This window comes from Cebus imitator, unplaced genomic scaffold (genome assembly GCF_001604975.1).
Source record: "Cebus imitator isolate Cc_AM_T3 unplaced genomic scaffold, Cebus_imitator-1.0 Scaffold161, whole genome shotgun sequence".
Lineage (NCBI taxonomy): Eukaryota > Metazoa > Chordata > Mammalia > Primates > Cebidae > Cebus > Cebus imitator.
In genome coordinates, this window is record NW_016107476.1 from 1,849,135 (window position 1) to 1,871,471 (window position 22,337).

At 36.2% G+C, this 22,337-nt stretch overlaps 1 protein-coding gene across 1 annotated transcript in view; it reads right to left on the reverse strand.

The window, feature by feature from the left end:
- Nucleotides 1–22,337, reverse strand: part of ATRNL1 (attractin like 1) — an 829,354-nt gene that overhangs the window by 598,511 nt on the left and 208,506 nt on the right. Inside the window, 1 exon segment of the mRNA XM_017543810.2 lies at nt 15,277–15,414. Coding sequence (XP_017399299.1) covers nt 15,277–15,414 — 138 coding nt within the window.

Here is a 22,337-nt window from a genome sequence, read left to right on the forward strand (position 1 = left end):
AGTATCTGGTGTTAACTTCTATCACTGAAAGAGGCACTGAAGTGATTTTTTTAAAAAGTCTCAGCCAACATCACCCTTCTCCCACCTCTCTGCAGCAACAGCATGGTGCGGAGAGTATCTCTGAGCATTAAAGGAGGGGGAGAATAGCAATCGTGAAGGACTGAACTCACTGTTGTAGTAGAAAGGAGAACTGAACAAAACTCAGGGGACACCCGCCTAGGAGAGGGAACATCTAAACCAGCACTAGACAAAGGAAAATGGCCAATCCTAGCAGTCTGAACTCAGTTCCCACTAACCTTACCACCAAGGGCTAAAATGTTCTGAGTCTCTAAGAAACCTTGAAAGGCAGTCTAGGCCATAAGGACTGCAACTCTTAGGCAAGTCCTAGTGCTGAACTGGGCCTAGAAACAATAAACTCGTGGGGCATAGTACCTGCTGGGATAGCAGATGGAGTGACTAAGGGAGTGCTGGTATCACCTCTCCTCTAAGCCCAGACTGCAAAAATTGTGGTTCCAAAAGAGACCCTTAACTTCCACCTGAGGAGAAGTGTGGGAAAAGTGGAGAGGACTTTGTCTTGAGGGCACCAGCCACAATGATGAGGCCCTTCTTCCAGGTCTTAGTTTCCAGATGACATTTCTAGACACATCTTGGCCAGAAAGGAACCTACTGACTTGAAGGTAAGGACCCAGTCCTGGAAGCATTCATCACCTGTTAATTGAAGAGTACTTAGGTCCTGAATATTCAGCACCAATACGCAATTACTATGTTGAGGGTCTTAGGTGAGCCTCTGAGACTTGCTGGCTACAGGTGAAACTCAGCACCTTAGCAGCTGTGGTGGCTACAGGGCAAAACTCTTCTGCTTAAGAAAAGCAGAGGGAAAAGTGAATGGGACTTTGTCTTGTGCCTTAGGAACTAATAAAGCCACAGGTGGATGGAGCACCAAGTGGGCTCTTGGGGTCCCCAATTCTAGGACTTGACTTTTGAATGACATTCATGAGCCTACCCTAGACCGGAGGTGAGCCAACTCCCCTGAAAAGTGAGTCCCAGGCCAGACAGCATTCTTCATAAACTTATTTAAAAGCCGTTGGGCCTTAAGGAATCATCAGCTGTAGTCTAGCAGTACTCCCCGTGGCCTTCGATGGCAGTGGCCATGAAGTGAGGCTACTCTGCCTTTGGAAAGGGGAGGTAAGAGTGGGAAGGACTGTGTCTTGTGGTTTGAGTGCCAGCTCAGTCAATGTACAACAGAACACTAAGTGGACTTCTAAGGTTTTTAACTCTAGCCCCTAACTCCTGTACAGCATGCATGGATCCACCAGGGGCCTGGGGGAACTCGTCATCCAGAAGGGAAGAACACAAGCCTAGCTGGCTTTGCCACCTGCTGATTGTAGAGCCCCAGGACCTTAAGTGAACACAGGCAGTAACCAGTGAGTGGATACAGCAGGCTGTAGGTAAGATCCAATGCTGTGCTAGCTTCATGTCTGACCAGCACAGCCATACTGGTGATGGCCACAGGGGTACTTTTGTCACCCCACTCCCAGATTTAAGTAGCCCAGGACAAAGAGAGAGACTCTGTTTGGGAGAAAATAAGGGAAGAGAATAACAGTCTCGCATGGTAATCCAGAATTCTCCCCGATCTTGTCCAAGACCATCATGGCAGTACCTCTATAAGTTTGTAAATAAAGTGTTACTGGGCTTAGAGTCCCCTCTATAGCAGATACAACCAATACCATAACATTCAAGTCCTTTCAAATATCTAGAAAGCCTTCCCAAGAAGGACAAGTACAAACAAGCCTAGACAGTGAGGACTACAATAAATATCTAACTTTATCAATGTCCAGATACTAAAGAACATCTACTAGTATCAACACCATCCAGGAAAACATGACCTCATCAAATGAAACAGATAAGCCACCAGGAACCAATTCTCGAGACACAGAGATATGTGACCTTTCAAACAGAGAAATTAAAATACCTGTGTCAAGGAAACTTAAATAAATGCAAGATAAGAGAAGAAATTGAGAATTCTATTAGATGAACATAACAAAGAGGCTGAAATAATTAAAAAGAATTAAGGGGAAATTCTACAGCTGAAAAATGTAATTGGCATATGGATAAACATATCAGCAGTCTTTTAATAGCAGAATTAATCAAGCAGAATAAAAAATTAATGAGCTTTAAAACAGGCCCTTTGAAAATATACTGTCAGAAAAGACAAAAGAAAAAAATAAAAAACAATGAAGCACACCTACAGAATTTAGAGATAGCTACAAAAGTATAAATCTAAGAGTTCGTGGCCTTAAAAAGAAAGAAGTAAAAGAGATAGGGGTAAGTTTATTCAAAGGGATAACAACACAGAGCTTTCCAATTAGAGAAATATATCAATATCAAAGTATAAGAAGGTTAGAGAACATCAAACAGAATTAAACCCAGCAAAGACTACATCAAGGCGTTTAATAATCAATGACATCTCAAAGATCAAGAATAAAGGATCCTAAAAGCAGCAAGGGAAAAGCAACAAATAACATATAATGGAGCACCAATACATCCAGCAGCAGACTGTTCAGTGGAAACTTTACAGGCCACGGTACAGTGGCATGACATATTTAAAGTGCTGAAGGAAAACAACTTTTGAAATGTATATATATCCTGAAATGTATATATTTGAAATGTATACATATGTATATATCCTACAAACATGAAAAAGAAATACTTTCCTAGACAAACAAAAGTTGAATGATTACATTAGTACCAGAACTGTCCTAAAAGAAAAGCTAAAGGGAGTACTTCAAACAGAAAAAAATGACATTAATCAGCAAGAATTAATCACCTGAAAGCAAAAAAACTCACTGGTAACAGTAAGTACACATAAAAACACAGAATATTATAACACTGTAACTGTGGTGAGTAAACTACTCTTATCCTATGTAGAAAGACTAACAATGAACCACTCAAAAATAATAACAACTTTTCAAGATGTTGACAGTAAAATAAGATACAAACACAAAGAGCAAAAAGTTAGAAAGCAGGGAGATGAAGTTAAAGGGGGGATGAAGTTAAAGTTTTTATTAGCTTTCTTTTTGTTTGTTTATGTAAACAGTTTCAAGTTGTTGAAACTGGAAGATAGAAAGGAAAAAAAAAAAAAGAAAAGAAGAGAAGAACACAAAACAACCAGAAAACAAAAAATAAAATGGCAGGAGTAAGTCCTTATTTATCAATAGTAGCTTTGAAAATAAATGGACTAAATCTTCAATCAAAAGTTTGGATTAAAAAAAAGACTCAATAATCTGTTGCCAAGAAACACACTTTACCAATAAAAACACACATAGGCTATAAATAAAGGAATTGAAAAAGATATTCCTTGCAAATGGAAGCCAAAAAAGAATAGGAGTAGCTACACTTAACATCAGACAAAATGGATTTCAAGACAAAAAACAAAATAATAGACAAAGAAAGTCACTGTATGATGATAAATGCCTCAATTCAGCAAGAAAATATAACATATATATATCCCCAACAATGAAGTACCCAGATATATAAAACAAATATTATTAGAGGTAAAGAGAGAGATAGGCCCCAATACAATAATAGTTGGAGATTTCAACACCACACTTTCAGCATTGGACAGGTCTCCCAAAAAATCAACAAAGAAACATGAGGCTTAATCTGCACGATAGACCAAATAGATCTAACAGATATTTACAGAAAATTTCATCCAAAATTGCAGAATACACATTATTTTCCTAATCACATAGATAACTCTCAAGTATAGACCATATGTTAGGTCACATAACAAGTTGTAAAACATTCAAAAACAACTGAAATAATATAAAGCATTGACTATGACCACAATGGAATAAAACTAGAAATTAGTAACAAGAAGAATTTACAAATACATGGAATTTATACAAATACAAATACATGGAATTTACAAATACATGAATTTACAAATACATGGAAATTAAACAATATGCTCCTGAAGGACCAGAGGGTCACTGAAGAAATTAAGAAGGAAACTGAAAATTTTCTTGAAACAAATGATGATGGAAACACAACATACTAAAACCTATGGGATATAGCAAAAGCAGTATTAATAGAGAAGTATCTAGCTATAAATGCCTACATCAAAAAAGAGGAAAAGCTTCAAATAATCTAATGATGCATCTTAAAGAATAGAAAAGGAAGAGCAAACCAAAATGAGTAGAAGAAAATACTGAATCCGGATCCAAGATGGCTGTTTAGGAACAGTGCAGGATTGCAGCTCCCAGTGAAAGCACAGAGGGTGATTTCAGATCATTTTCAGATGGATTTTTATTACCCATAGACCAGGAGATTCCCAGGGGGAGGAGCCCCATGGGTCGCCAGCGCGCAGCACGGCCATTCCGGTCACTGTGGCTGTTTTGGCCTGCGCGGCTGCTTTGTGGGGCCCCCGCACAGCAGTTCTCCATACAAAATACACTGGTCCGGGTGCCCTCTTAGCTGGCAATTGGAGCCCTGGGAAGGCGCAGTCACCAATTCATCTGACTAACAGGGGGTCTGAAACAGGGAGCCAGGCCAGGAGATTCCCGGGCAAAAACAAACAAACAAACAAAAAAGCCCCACGAATCTCAGCAGCATTGCAGTGAGTCACCATAGGGGAAATCACATAGACCCTGGAGCCTTTTCAACAGGCTACTGAAACACCTGGGAGAGTCAACCATTCAACTAAAAAACAAAAGCTTCTGAGGCAAGGAGCCAGGTGATCAGGCTCAGCTGGTCTCACCCCCGCAAAAGAAGAGCAATCAGAAACTCTTTGGATTGAGAGTTTGACAGCAAGCACAGCTGAACCCAGGACGGTCTAGCTCTGTGGGGGAGAGGCGTCCACCATTGCTGAGGCAGCCTGCCATTGCCAAGGCAACCTGCCATTACAGTGAGAGTCTGCCATTACAGAGGTGGGCCACCAAAGCTGAGACAGTTCTAACTACACCCATATAAATAGGACTGCAGGGAAGTTCATACAACAGCTGGGTGGAGCCCACAGCAGTTCGGCAAAGCCTCTGCAGGCGGACAGTGACTAGGCTGCCTCATTGCTGTGCAGGGCAGCCCTGGGGGAAAAAAAAAAAAGGCAGCAGCACAATGGAAACTCATAAATAATGCCCTAACTCCCTGGGACAGAGCACCTGGGGAAAAAAAAGTGTTCATGAGTTCTACTGCAGCAGACCTAAACCCACCTGTCCAGCAGCCCTGAATGAAAAATGGAGGTTACAACTCAGCACATGAGCTCATGTAAAGGACAGACTGTCTCCTCAAGCAGCTCCCTGACCCCCGTATATCCAGAGTCACCTCATAAAGGAGAGATCAGACTGACATTTAGCGGGTATCCTTCTGGGACAAAGATAGCAGAAAAAGAAACTGGTAGCAATCGTTACTGTTCTGCAGCTGCTGCAGGTGATCCCCAGGCAAGCAGGGCCTGGGGTGGACCTCAGCAGCCCTACAGCAGAGGGGCCAGACTGTTGGAAGGAAAACTAAGAAACAGAAATAACTTCATTATCAACAAATTGGACGTCGACTCAGAGACCCAATCTGAAAGTCAGCAACTACAAAGACGACAGGTGGATAAACCCACAAAGATGGGAAGAAGCCAGCTCAAAAAGGATGAAAACACCCGAAACCAGAACACCTCTCCTCCTGCAAGGGTTCACAACTCCTTACCAGCAAGGGAACAAGATTGGATAGAGAATGAGTGTGATGAAATGACAGAATCAGACTTCAGAAGGTGGGTAATAAGGAACTTCCGTGAGCTAAAAGAACATGTTCTAACCCAATGCAAAGAAACTAAGAACCTGGAAAAAGATTTGGTGAAATGCTAACGAGAATGGACAACATGGAGAGGAATATAAGTGAATTGATGGAGCTAAAACACAACACGAGAACTTCATGAAGCATGCACAAGTTTCAACAGCCGAATTGACCAAGAAGAAAGGATATCAAAGGTCGAAGATCAACTCAATGAAATAAAATGAGAAGGCAAGATTAGCGAAAAAGGGGTAAAAAGGAATGAACAAAGAATCCAAGAAATGTGGGACTATGTGAAAAGACCTAATCTACATTTGATAGGTGTACCTGAATGTGACGAAGAGAATGAATCCAAGCTGGAAAATACTCTTCAGGATATTATCCAGGAAAACTTCCCCAACCTAGCAAGGCAGGCCAATATTCAAGTCCAGGAAATACAGAGAACACCACAAAGATATTCGTCAAGAAGAGCAACCCCAAGGCACATAATCGTCAGATTCACCAGGGTTGAAATGAAGGAGAAAATGCTAAGGGCAGCCAGAGAGAAAGGTCAGGTTACACACAAAGGGAAGCCCATCAGACCTCTCAGCAGAAACCCTACAAGACAGAAGAGAGTGGGGCTAATATTCAACATCCTAAAAGAAGAGAACTTTCAACCCATAATTACATATCCAGCCAAACTAAGCTTAATAAGTGAAGGAAAAAATAAAATCCTTTGCAAACAAGCAAGTACTCAGAGATTTCATCACCACTAAGCCTGCTTTACAAGAGCTCCTGAAAGAGGCTCTACACATAGAAAGGAACAACCAGTACCAGCCACTCCAAAAATAAACCAAATGGTAAACAGCATCAACACAATGAAGAATCTATATCAACTAATAAGCAAAACAGCCAGCTAGCATTAAAATGGCAGTATCAAATTCACACATAACAACATTAACCCTAAAAGTAAATGGACTAAATGTCCTAATCAAAAGACACAGACTGGCAAATTGGATAAAAAGCCAAAACCCATTGGTGTGCTGTATCCAGGAAACCCATCTCACATGCAAGGATACACAAAGGCTCAAAGTAAAGGAATGGAGGAAGATTTACCAAGCAAATGGAGAGTAAAAAAAAGCAGGAGTTGCAATTCTTGTCTCTGATAAAATAGACTTTAAAGCAACAAAGATCAAAAGAGACAAAAAGGACACTACATAATGGTAAAAGGATCAATGCAATAAGAAGAGCTAACGATCCTAAATATGTACGCACCCAATACAGGAGGACCCAGATACATAACGCAAGATGTTAATGACTTACAAAGAGACTTAGACTCCCACACAATTATAGTGGGAGACTTTAACACCCCATTGTCAATATTAGACAGATCAATCAGACAGAAAATTAACAAGGATATCCAGGACTTGAACTCAGACCTGGACCAAGCAAACCTAATAGACATTTACAGAACTCTCTACCCCAAATCCACAGAATATACATTCTTCTCAGCACCACATCACACCTACTCTAAAATTGACCACATAATTGGAAGCAAATTACTCCTCAGCAAATGCAAAAGAACGGAAATCACAACAAACAGTCTCTCAGACCACAGTGCAATCAAGTTAGAACTCAGAATTCAGAAACTAACTCAGAACCGCACAGCCTCATGGAAACTGAACAACTTGCTCTTGAATGTTGACTGGGTAAACAATGAAATTAAGGCAGAAATAAAGACGTTCTTGGAAACCAACAAGAATGAAGACACAACATACTGGAATCTCTGGGACACATTTAAAGCAGTCTCTAGAGGAAAATATGTAGCAATCAGTGCCCACATGAGAAGAAAAGAGAGATCTAAAATTGACACCCTATCATCAAAACTGAAAGAGCTAGAAGAGCAAGATCAAAAAGACTCAAAACCTAGTAGAAGACAAGAAATAACTAAGATCAGAGCAGAACTGAAGGAGATAGAGACACAAAATGCTCTTCAAAAAATAAATAAATCCAGGAGCTGGTTTTTTGAAAAGATCAACAAAATAGACCACTAGCCACATTAATAAAAAATCAAAGAGAGAATAACCAAATTGATGCAATAAAAAACGATAAAGGGAATATCACCAGAGATTCCACAGAAATTCAAACCATCATCAGAGATTATTACAAACAACTCTATGCACATAAACTAGTAAATGTGGAATAAATGGATAAATTCCTGGACACTTGCCTTCTCCCAAGCCTAAAACAGGAAGAAGTTGAAACCCTGAATAGAGCAATAACAAGGTCTGAAGTTGAGGCAGCAATTAAGAGCCTACCACCAAAAAAAGCCCAGGTGTAGACAGATAAACAGCCAAATTCTACCAGACATACAAAGAGAAGCTGGTACCATTCCTTCTGAAACTATTCCAAATAATCCAAAAAGAGGAATCCTTCCCAAATCATTTTATGAGACCAACATCATCCTGATACCAAAACCCGGCAGAGACTCAACAAAAAAAGAAAACCTCAGGCCAATATCCATGATGAACATAGATGCAAAAATCTTCCATAAAATACTGGCAAGCCAACTGCAACAGCACATCAAAAAGCTTATCCACCATGATCAAGTAGGCTTCATCCCAGGGATGCAAGGCTGGTTCAACATACGCAAGTCCATAAACATAATTCACCACATAAACAGAATCAAAGACAAAAACCACATGATTATCTCAATTGACGAAGAGAAGACCTTTGACAAAATTCAACAGCCCTTTATGCTAAAAACCCTCAATAAACTAGGTATCGACGGAACGTAACTCAAAATAATAAAAGCTATATATGACAAACCAACAGTCAATATCATACTGAATGGGCAAAAACTGGAAGCATTCCCCTTGAAATCTGGCACTAGACAAGCATGCCCTCTCTCACCACTCCTATTCAATATAGTACTGGAAGTTCTAGCCAGAGTAATCAGGCAAGAAAAAGAAATAAAGAGTATTCAAATAGGAAAGGAGGAAGTCAAATTGTCTCTATTTGCAGATTACATGATTGTATATCTAGAAGACCCCATTGTCTCACCCCAAAGTCTCCTGAAACTGATAAGCAACTTCAGCAAAGTCTCAGGATACAAAATCAATGTGCAAAAATCACAAGCATTCCTATACACCAATAACAGACTTAAAGAGAGCCAAATCAAGAACGAACTGCCATTCACAATTGCTGAAAGGAGAATAAAATACCTAGGAATACAACTAACAAAGAATGTAAAGGACCTCTTCAAGGAGAACTACAAACCACTGCTCAACGAAATAAGAGAGGACACAAACAGATGGAGAAACATTCCATGTTCATGGTTAGGAAGGATCAATATCGTGAAAATGGCCATACTGCCGAAAGTAATTTACAGATTCAATGCTATTCCCATCAAGCTACCAATGACCTTCTTCACAGAACTGGAAAAAAAAACACCTTAAACTTCATATGGAACCAAAAGAGAGCCTGCATAGCCAAGTCAATTCTAAGCAAAAAGAACAAAGCAGGAGACATCACGCTACCGGACTTCTAACTATACTACAAGGCTACAGTAATCAGAACAGCATGGTACTGGTACCAAAACAGAGATATAGACCAATGGAACAGAACAGAGGCCTCAGAGGCAACACAACATATCTACAACCATCCGATCTTTGACAAACCAGACAAAAACAAGCAATGGGGAAAGGATTCCCTGTTTAATAAATGGTGTTGGGAAAACTGGCCAGCCATGTGCAGAAAGCAGAAACTGGACCCCTTCCTGAAACCTTACACTAAAATTAACTCCAGATGGATTAAAGACTTAAACATAAGACCTAACACCATAAACACCCTAGAAGAAAATCTAGGCAAAACCAGTCAAGATATAAGCGTAGGTAAGGACTTCATGACCAAAACACCAAAAGCATTGGCAACAAAAGCCAAAATAGACAAATGGGACCTAATCAAACTCCACAGCTTCTGCACGGCAAAAGAAACTATCATTAGAGTGAATCAGCAACCAACAGAATGGGAAAAAACTTTTGCAGTTTACCCATCTGACAAAGGGCTGATACCCAGAATTTACAAAGAACTAAAACAGATTTACAAGAAAAATACAAACAAGCCCATTCAAAAGTGGGCAAAGGATATGAACAGACACTTTACAAAAGAAGACATACGTGAGGCCAACAAACACATGAAAAAATGCTCATCATCACTGGTCATCAGAGAAATGCAAATCAAAACTGCATTGAGATACCATCTCACGACAGTTAGGATGACGATCATTAAAAAATCTGGAGACAACAGATGCTGGAGAGGATGTGGAGAAATAGGAACACTTTTGCACTGTTGGTGGGAGAGTAAATTAGTTCAACCATTGTGGAAGACAGTGTGCGATTCCTCAAGGACCTAGCAATAGAAATTCCATTTGACCCAGCAATCCCATTACTGGGTATATATCCAAAGGATTATAAATCATTCTACTATAAGGACACATGCACACGAATGTTCATTGCAGCACTGTTTACAATAGCAAAGACCTGGAACCAACCTGAATGCCCATCGATGATAGACTGGACAAGGAAAATGTGGCACATATACACCATGGAATATTACGCAGCCATCAAAAATGATGAGTTCATGTCCTTTGTAGGGACATGGATGAACCTGGAATTCATCATTCTCAGCAAACTGACACAGGAGCAGAAAATCAAACACTGCATGTTCTCACTCATAGGCGGGTGTTGAACAATGAGAACACATGGACACAGGGAGGGGAGCACTACACACTGGGGTCTGTTGGAGGGAAAAAGGGAAATAGGGGAGGGCCAGTGGGGGGTGGGGAGTTGGGGGGGGATGGTATGAGGAGAAATGCCAGATATAGGTGATGGGGAGGAAGGCAGCAAATCACACTGCCACGTGTGTACCTGTGCAACAGTCTTGCATGTTCATCACATGTACCCCAAAGCCTAAAATGCAATAAAAAAAAAGAAATAGAAAAAAAGAAAAACAATATTAAAGTATATATGGAACTACAAAAGACCCAGAAGAGCCAAAGCTAACCAAAACAAAAAGAACTGAAGGAATGACATTAACTTACTTCAAATTATACTTAGGAGCTACAGTAACCAAAACAGCATAATAGTGGTATGAAAACAGATACATAGTCCAATGGAACAGAACAGAGAACTCAGAAACAAATGGACACAGCTACGGTGACTTCATTTTTGACAAAGGTGCCCAGAACATACACTGGGGAAAAGACAGACTCTTCAATAAATTGTTCTGGGAAAACTGGATATCTATATGCAGAAGAATGAAACTAGACCCTGTCTCTTGCCATATATGAAAAGCATATGGTATAAAGACTTAAATCTAAGACCTCAAACTATGAAACTACCAGAAGAAAACACTGGGCAAATTCTCCAGGACACTGATCTGGACCAAAGTTTCTTGAACAATACCCTGTAAGCACAGGCAACTAAAGCAAAAATGGACAAATGGGATTACAAGTTAAACAGCTTCTGCACAGGAAAGGATACAATCAACAAAGTGAAGAGAAAACCTACAGAATGGGAGACAATATTTGCAAACTACCCACCTGACAAAGGATTAATAACCCAAATATATAAGGAGCTGAAACAATCTCACAGAAAAAAGTCTAATAATCTAATCAAAAAATGGGCAAAATATTTGAATAGATATTTCTCAAAAGAAGACATACAAATGGCAAACAGGCATATGCAAAGGTGCTCAAAATCATGGATCATCAGAGAAATGCAAATCAAAACTGCAATAAGCTATCACCCCTGTTAAAATGGCTTATATCCGAAAACAGACAATAACAAATGCTTGTGAGGATATGGAGAAAGCAGAATCCTTGTACGCTGTTGGTGGGAATGTAAATTAGTACAACCACTATGGAGAAAAGTTTGGAGGTTCCCCAAAAAACCAAAAATTGAGCAACCATATGATACAGCCATCCCACTGCTGGGTATAAACCTAAACAAAAGGACACCGGTATATCAAAGAGATATCTGCACGCCTATGTTGCAGCACTGTTTACAATAGATAAGGTTTGGAAGCAACCTAAGTGTCCATTAACACATGGGTCCCAACCCCTGGATGTGAACTGATACCAGTATATTTCCTGTTAGGAACCGACTGCACAACAGGAGGTGATCAGTGGGTGAACAAGCATGAAGGCCAGAGCTCTGCCTCCTGTCAGATCAGTGGTGGCATTAGATTCTTATAGGAGCTGGAACCCTATTGTGAACTTCACATGTGAGGAATCTAGGCTGCACACTCCTTATGAGAATCTAACCAATGCCTGATGATATGAGGTAGAATAGTTTCATCTGTAAACTATACCCCAACACCACCTCATCCATGGAAAACTGTCTTCCCCACAACCACTCCTGATGTCAAAAATGTTGGGGACTGCCGCATTAACAGATGAATGGATAAAGAAAATGTGGTATATATTTTTATGGTATTTGGTCATTAAAAAGAATAAGATCCTGCCGTTTGCCACAACATGGATAAAACTAGAGATCACTATGTTAAGTAAAATAAGCCAGGCACAGAAAGACAAACATCGCATGTTCTCGCTTATTTGTGGAATCTAAAAATCAAAACGATTGAACTCATGAACATAGAGTTAAAGGATGGTTACCAGAAGCTGGGAAGGATAATGTGGGGCTGGGGAGATGGGAGGGATGCTTAATATGAACAAAAACAATAGTTAGAGGGCTGGAGGGCAAGGGGTATGGTTAAGGGGCACAAAAAATAGAAAGAATGAGTAAGACCTACTATTCAATAGCACAATATGGTGACTATACTCAATAGTAACTTAATTGGACATTTTAAAGGAACTTGAAATAACTTAAAGAGTAAAATTAGATTGCTTGTAACACAAAGGATAAATCTTGAGCAGATGGTTACCCCATTCTCCTTGAAGTGATTATTTTACATTGCATGCCCGTATCAAGATATGTAATGTAGCCCATAAGTATATACACCTACCATGTACCAGCAAAAATTAAAAATTGAATTTTAAATTAAAAACTTAAAAATATTAGAGATGATAGTTGCACAATACTGTGAATGTACTAAATGCCATTGAATTGTATACTTATGATAGTTAAGTATCTGTTATGTAGGTTTCACTTTGTTAAAAAGTTATTTCCTAGAATTGGAGTTATGGTTAGAAGCATTATATAAATGCCAAAAGAAATATATTAAGTAAATTACAGAATGAACTATTACATATGGGCATGAAAATATGTTGGAAAACATATCAAAAATAATTTTCATAAAAGTAAAAAAAACACAATTTTATATTAAATGCATGACAGTTTACAGAGACACACAAATTGTAATGTGAATGAAAAATTGCAGAGTATATTTTTTCTTAAAATTGTGAAATCAATACAGCAAAACACATAATCCATCTGAAACACGCACTTTCTCCAATAAAACTTACAGCTACAGAAAATTCAGTGGTAAAAAACTTCAGAAAGAGCATGTCTTGAAAACCACGGTCTTTTTATTTAAGAAACAAAATTAAAAAACACTATGACTCTAGGATGTAGACTCTAAATTTTGTGGATTCCACTTGGCCATAATTACTGCACCTTATGTATCCACTGGACAGAGCACTAAGCTGTGTCTTTTATCTGAGAACAAATGGATCTTCCTGGTCCATATTAACAGAACTCCTGCATTAACAGTTAAGAGCAGGGTTTAGGAATGAGATATTTTCTTGTTCTAACTAGCAATATAATCTTGGGTATTTTAGATAATTTATTTGTGCATTAAATATTTGTGTTCACATGTAAAATGAGGATCAAAGTAATATCATACCGTTTTTGTAAGGCTAATATAAAATAATGACTATAAAGCTATTAGGACAGTGCCTAGGATATAAAAAATGCTAAATGTCAGCTATTGCATCTATGTTAGAGCTTCAAATGGATCAGATCACTGCATATCACAAAACTCCCATTCACTTATCTTTATTTGCCACCCAACATACTACAGTAGGCCCTCCTTACCCCTGGGTTCCATATCCATGAACTCAACCAAAAGCCGATCAAAAATATTCAGAAAAACAATTCCACAAAATCCAAAACACAAAATTTTAACTTGCCATGCACCAAGTATACTTTGAATCCATGTGAATAAAGTGAAATGTAGGCATTGTATTAGGAATTATAACTAAAGATGATTTGAAGTATACAGGAGGAGATGCATCAGTTATATAAAAATACTACACCAGTCTATATAAGGTACTTCACCACCTACAGATGTTGGTATACAGGAAGGGTCTTGGAATTAATTCACATGGATACCAAGATACAACTGTATTATCTGCACAATTGTGTTGACTCAAAGGTTGAATCAGTTCATCACTAGCCATGAGTCTCAACTCTGAGTGCGTAGGAGAGTCACTTGGTAAACATTTTAAAAGAACCATTACCCAAGAATCACCCTACAACTACAACCCAGATAATGATTTAATTGTTTTAGAAAGTAGTTGAGATATCCATATTTCTAAAAGCTTTCCAGCTGTTAAAAAAAATTATTTAACCAGAGTCAGGCTCCACTCCCTCTTTAAAAATTCCTCACATTTTCATAGCAAAAACCATTTTTCTGTGGGTGCCACAGAGGCAAACTCCATTTAGAGATGATAGATTAAAAATTTTAAAGGCAAGTTCCAATCTAGAGACAAAGAAGGATTTTTATTAAATTCCACTTTAAAAGGAGATTTTATTTAAAAGCCAAATATTCTTTGCAAAGTAGAAGAAAGAAGTGGCAGAATAGACAGGAAGATGGAGAAAAGCAGGGTTTAATAAACAAGAATGTGATGATGATGGTTAGCCTTTATAATGCTCTTTTTATGTGCTTCATTTCCTAAGGCCTATATTACATATGATATCATCTGATCTTTACAACAACTCAATGAATTATTATCATCTCCATTTTATATACAGGAAAAATGAGACACTGAGAGGTTAATGAACCAAGGTCATACATTTGAACAGTGACAGAGTTGGGATTTCAACCCAGAATTGGTTCCAAACCCGTACTCTCTTAAATACTATTCTATACTACCACCCTGTGCAATAAGAATCTTACCTGATGTAAGGTATACACATTTACCCTTTAATTATTTCTTATTTCTAAAGTCATAACAATAATCTACTTTTTATTTTTAAAAAACTATCAGCAATGATTATTTTTGAGTAGTGAGTAGGTAATTTTTCTTTTATTTCTCTGCATTTGTTAAATTACAATAATAAACATACATTCATTTTGAAATAAAAGTAATATTTTTGAAGTAAGCGTATCATAGAATTCTTACAGTTCACAGTGCTAATAAATACATATTACCTTAGAAAACATAGTAAAACTGAATAAAAAATTTTCTATAGTAATATATATTCCCCACAACAGGTGCTGCTTTCTTAATTATCTTTACCTTAGTAAAAATACACTAAAATTTGCTTAAAAGAAACTTACCTGTGCACTGTCCTCCATTGGTTGGATCTCCATAATAACCGGGCATACAATCTTGACACTGCTTTCCTGTGGTTAGATTTTTACACTGTTCGCACACATTATTATTGATGCAAGTGCTATGTCCATTACACTGGCAAGCTAAAGAAAACAGTAAAAAGTATTACAAATATCTAACGTAAAATCAAGTATAATAGCTATCAAAACAAAGAATATATCTTAAAAAGCTGGACTGTAGAAATGTCCAAAGAGCATCTTTCAAGTTTTGTTTAAAAATTAATAACACATATAGCTCAAAGTTTTAATGCAAGATAATGTGTGCAATAAATCATGTGTTGAAATTTTACCTTAACCTCTTTACAGTATTGTGGTTAAAGATGAACTGGAACATAAAAGCTATCACTGCTGACGGAATACTCTTTAGCGTAATTCTTAAAAATTCATAAGAATGGTATGTCTGTTAAGTTATATAAACACAAGGCTAAATATTATAACTTTGATAAAGATGCTAAAATTCATCTTAATTGTATTAACACATAATAATAAAGAATCAATCAATATAGAAAATTGTGTGGCAATAGATTCTTACTCAAATAAAGTAAACTAATAGTAAAATTAATAAAAATAGTACTTTTGAGCCAGGCATGGTGGCTCATGCCTGTAATCCCAGCACTTTGGGAGGCCAAGGCAGAGGGATCACTTGAGGTCAGGAGTTCAAGGCCAGCCTGGCCAACTTGGTGAAACCCTATCTCTACTAAAAATACAAAAAAATTAGCCAGACATGGTGGTGCATGCCTGTAATCTCAGCTCCTTGGGTGGCTGAGGCAGGAGAGTCTCTCAAACCTGGGAAACAGATGTTGCAGTGAGTCAAGATGGCACCACTGCACTCCAGCCTGGGCAACAGCGTAAGACTCCATCTCGGGGAAAAAAAAAAAAATAGTACTTCTGAATTAATTTGCATAAATGTGTATCTTCTTTAGGTAAGAAAAACTTCAAGGTTTAACTGAAAGTCTATTTAACTTTGAACTAAACAGAATGAAATATAAAGTATGAGATTGTTTCTAAGATATAACTAAGACTTTTATATTTTGACGTTAATATTACAACAGAATAAGAAATTTCAGAGTAAAGTTCATATATGAAAACTCAGCTTTTTTTGCCTATTTGGGACATAATATTAACTTGTTTGGTAACTGTTTGGCCAAAAATCATCATAATTGTCACCTTCATGATTATTTTACTTATTACAACTGAGATAGCAACTAGCATTTAATTGAGCTCTCTCACTCCATGAGGAAAGCCAATATTCTGCTGATGCCAAATAGTTTGCAGTTGGTATCTATTCTGATTGGTAAGTGTACATAAGCATCCATTTTTAATCATTGTAAACACCATGCCTTGGCCAGACAGAGTGCCACATGGTACACATGAATTTTATTATTTAATCTTCAAAACAACGCTATATGGAAGCTGCTGTGTTTATAACTGTTTCTAAGATGAGGAAATCTGGGTTAAGCAACTACACAAAGCCACACAGCTAATCAATTACAGAAACAAATACACATATAGAACTCTGAATTTTTAATAAAACAGATATTAAATAGCATGTAAAACTGCCTCTTATATTCAGAATACTTGAAAGTGAAATTCCCAAGAGCCTAGCAGAGGAGAAGAAACAGACACACAAAAGAATAAAACCAAATACTTTATAGAAATTCTTAAAGGTGCAACTATATTATAATGTATTATAGAAAGACAAAAATAAAAGAAAAAATAAAAAATTTTTCTCATAATGCAAAAAAATAGAAAATATGCAGTTATAAAAAAATGCTCATCATCTTTATGAAATTGAAAAAAGCATAATATGTTTTTAAACTCCATATTATATTATGAAACAATTCAGAGAAAATTTAATAACAAGGAAAAATGTTCATGACAAATCAAGAGAAGCAATTGATACAGAGCATCATATTTAGAAACATTGCAATGTTGAACTCAAGATACCAAAGCAAAAGGGCAAAGTAGGTTTCTCCAACAATCATACTCCTGAAGAAACATCAATCTGAATAACTACCCACACATCCAATTACCTTCACAAAGGATAAAAAATCTGAACACACAAGCAATGCAGTGAAAAAATCAAATGCTGGTATGTATGTAGAGAAAGGGGACTTTATACACACACACACACACACACACTCACACACACACACATACACACTTAATGAAATATTTTCAGCCATGAAACAGGCCACAAAAAATAAAATCCCATCATTTGGGACATGGATGAGTTTAGATGACATTTTGTTAAGTGAAATAAGCCAGGTACAGAAAAACAAACACCACATAATCTCAATCATATATGGTATCTTTAAAAAAAGATTTCATAGACATTAAGAGTATAATGATTACAGGAAACTGGAGAGAATAGGAGGAAGGGGAGTTATGGAGAGGTTGGTTAATGCATACAATGTTACAGATAGAAGGAATACCTACTATGCAATAGAGTACAAGTACATAGCAGGGTGATTATAACTAACAATAATGCATTTCAAATAGATAGAAGAGAGGATTCTGAATGTTCTCATAACAAAGACATTATAAATGTTTAAGGTAATAGATAATGCTAATTACCATGATTCAACCATTATACAATATATACATGCACTGAAACATCGAATTGAAACCCATAAAATGTGCATATTTTACATATCAACTTAATACATTTTGACAATTTGTGATGAAATGTATAAATATGCTTATGTAAAAGCTAATGATGGGTATCTTACTATAGTAAGATTTTTTTAGACCAATTGTCTACAATGAATTCATATTATTTTTACAATGTTATTAGAACTTTAATTTTATAACATTATGCTTAAAAGTTTAAGGTATTGTTTCATAGAAAGTTTACTCTGTGACACCACTAATTAATTTACTCAGACAACAAAATTTATTGAGTTCCCACCTCACGTAAAGAATTACCAGAAGATTTAAAGTTAAGAAGTGGGTTACTATAAGAACTTCATGAAATTTCTGGCCATTTGGAAGAATCATTAGAAAAAAGAATGCTTTAACATCTGAATAAGACAGCTAAATTTAGCACTCATACCTAACATCTCCCTCACAGATTAACACTAAAATAATAAGTAAATATACCAGCAATGACAGGGATTTTGGTATGTTGACCTACATAAACAAAACCAGAAGTATTAATCTACAATACCTCTTAATGTTAAAAGAGGTTCCCTGGGAAAATTCCACTCAACCCTCCTTTCCTGAATAAGAAAAATTCTGAAAACAAAAGTTAGTCATAGGGCAGTCAAGAAACATATCACTGGTATTCCTTCATCCATCTTGTGGAAAGTGTGAATCAAGGAAGCACCTGACATGGTTTATATATAATGCAGAAAGCCAGTATACTTTAGACCTAACTGCACAAAAAATATCTGGAGAAAAACATCTGGTAATTGTCACACTTTTCAACTAGTACGGTAGCAATGGCAAAGGAGAAAGCATATCATAGAAAAGGGGACCCAAACATAATGGCTGCATCAAACACCAACAAAAAAATGATATATTAGTAAGCCTATGATTATGTTCTAGTCCCCACTACCAAAAGGGTGTTAGATGAACAGGTGATGTAAGTTTACACATAGTAGTCTGTTGAGGTTACACTGTTGCTTGAAAGGTTCTAATATCATCTAATATCTCAGTAGCTATTGAATATGAATAAAACTAGAGAAATCATCCATTCTATCTTCTGTAAATTTTAAAACCACTCCAGATGGCTCCTCATTTATGGACACACAAACAAGAAAAAATTAAAATAAAATATAATGACAACTCAGCATTTGATATGCAAATAAGTACATAGTTTAGAAAAATAGTTGCTCTGCAACAGATGTGCAACATTTAAAAATATCTTTTTGACAATCTTAATAAACTTAAAAAATATACACAGAAATTTAAGAAAAAAATTTACCCAAAGCATTTTTCAATACGTATACCACTTTAAAAGAAATGAGAATTATCAGATACTAGAAATGAAGCAGATATTCCAAATAAGAATAGTAAAGTTAAGTTTGAGTTAGCAACAAAATTTTACTATACATGGAAAAGACAAGTAAGAGTTAGGAGGCATGGGTTCCAAAATCAAGAAGACCAAGAAGATATAATTCTTGGCATCCTAAAGGAAGCAAGCTAAACTGAACCGTGTTCATAAAGTGATACTATCAACTGTAGAAACTATCTATGAAAAAAGGTATTAAAACACATCATAAGCTCTGCAAAACGCAGAAAAGAATTTTAAGTCCCCTGGGATATGTGTATGAAAGAAAAACGTCACTTGTGAGAACTTGAAGGATAAAAAATATCACTTGTGAGAACTTAAAGGATATGTCAGGCATATATGGTAAATTTGAAATTCACATGATACATTTGTTGAAAAAAACCACCAAATAAAACATTAATATAAACCTATTTTGCAAACAAGAAAAGCCCCATAGGTATTGTAAAAGCAGATGCAAATCATCCTTATAAATACATCCACAACTCAGGTTATACAAATATGCCACAGGAAAGAAATCAGGAAAACTTTTCTTATGTAAGGAACTAGACAGCATTTTATGCTTTGCAAGCCATACATTCTCTGTCACAACTATTCCTTTCTGCAATTGTAGTGCAAAAGCAAACAAACACAATACACAAATAACTGGGTAGAGTTGTACTTTAATAAAACTTTCTTTACATAAATCTGCAGCAGACTAGATTTGGCCTACCAACCTTGGTTTGCCAAACACTGACATGGAAGAGAAAAAAAAAATTATAAATTAACTTTCACAATAAAAACTTCAAAAACACCGTAAAAATCAGGATATTAAAAAAAAGAGTTGATTAAAACAGAGGAAGAATACATATAGAAGATGAAAATGTTCAAAATTAAAGATATGAAAAATAAGGAAATTATGCCTGAAGAAGACAGGTATGATGACAATGTCTCATCAAATAGAGAATAACAACAAAGAACTAAAATTTTTGAAAAAAAATGAAGTAGAAAAGTACAATAACAAAAAATACACTAGAATTCAACAGATCATCTGAACTGGTAGAAAAATAATCAGCAAACTTAAAGATAGACTGATAGATTATGTAATCTAAAATACAGAGAGAATTAGAAATGGAGAAAAGCAGATCTTGGGAAAACATATGGGACATTATTAATTTTACCATCATGTGAATAATAGGAACAACGGAAACAGAGGAGAGAGAGATAGAAAAGAAACTAAAAATTATTTGAAAACATAGTTGCTGCAAACTTCTCAAATTTGATGAAAAACATTAACTTACACATCCAGGAAACCTAACTTCCATATCCAAACTAAATAGGACAAACAAAAACATTAATTTCCACATCCAAACTCTAAATAGGACAAACACAAAAAGATCCACAAAAAAGTCCCATTATAATTATAATGATGAAAGCAACAAGGACAAAGTCTAGAAAGAAGAAAGAGATAAAATCATTTCTCACTTACAAAAAAGCCCTATAAGATTAACAACTGATTTTTAATCAGAAATAATAGAGGCCAGTAAGCAATACAATAATATATACTCAAAAAACCACTGCTAACCAAGAATCCTCTGTCAAGCAGAGCTACCTTTAAAAAAAATCAGAAAAATAATGGCATTCCTAAATATTAAAACATTAAGAGAATTAAATGCTAGCAGGCCAGCCATACAAGAAACACTAAAGAAGGTTATTCGCAGGAAAGCAAGTGACCCAGACAGTAATTCAACTCCATGCAAAAAAAGAAATAGTACTGGTAATAATTCTGTAATAATAAAAATAGGAAATGCATATTTCTTTTTCTTTTTTCTATTACCTGATGTTATTAAAGAATTATTTTTAAATATATGTATATAATGGTATTATTTGTCCTATAACCATAAAAATGTAATATGTTTGCCAATAAAAGCTTAAAATAGGTGAGTGAAGGAAACCTGTGTTGGGCTAAAGATATGATGCCAGGTGGTTTGGAGTCATAGGAACAAATAAGGAAAACCAGAAATGGTAAAAAAGACTAATATAATAAAAGCTATAAATACACACTTGCCCTCCTTTCATTCCTCAAATTCTTTTAAAAATATAAAATTATATAAAGTAATAATTTTAATAGAGTGCTGGCGGGTCCACACATAAATAGATGTAGTACATATTTAAAAATAAGACAAAAAAATGAAGAAAAAGAATAGACTTACATGAGTAACATTATTATATCTCACTGGTATTAATATAAATCTGAAAAATATTTTAATACGTTAAAATGTATATGTTAAAGGTTTCTAGGTCTTTCATTTCCTTGGTTAAATTTATTTCTAAGTATTTTAAATTTTTGCAGCTACTGTAAATGGTATTACCTTCTTGATTTCCTTTTCTCCTAGTCATTGTTCATGTATAAAAATGCTGATTTTTGTGTGTTGACTGGGCATTCTGCAACTTTACTGATTTCATTTGTCAGTACTAACAGTTTCTTGATAGAATCTTTATGCTTTTCTACATATAAGATCACGTCACCTGCAAACAGGTACAGTCTAAGTCCCTTTTTTCCTGTTTAGATACATTTAATTTCTTGCTTTTGCCTAAGTGCTCAGTCTGAAGACTTTCCATACTATGTTAAATAAAAGTGGTGCAAGTGTGCATCCCTTTGTTTTTCCAGTTCTTAAAAAAAAAAAAAAAGTTTCAGCTTTCCCTCTTCAGTATTATGGTAGCTATGTTCTTTTCCCAAACAAGCAAAATGGAATTCATTACCACTAGCCAAGTCCTGAAACAGATGCTTGAGGAAGTGAAAGGACAATATTTGCCATCATAAAAACAAAAAAAAGTATAAAACTCCCTGATGACGCAAGCACACAAATAAGGAAGAGAAAGTATTCAAATGCTACCACTACACAAAACTACAAAATCACAATGATAAACAATGAGAGAGAAGCAAAGGCTATATAAAACAACCATAAATCACTTAACGAATGACATAAATAAGCCCTTACATATCAATAGTAAC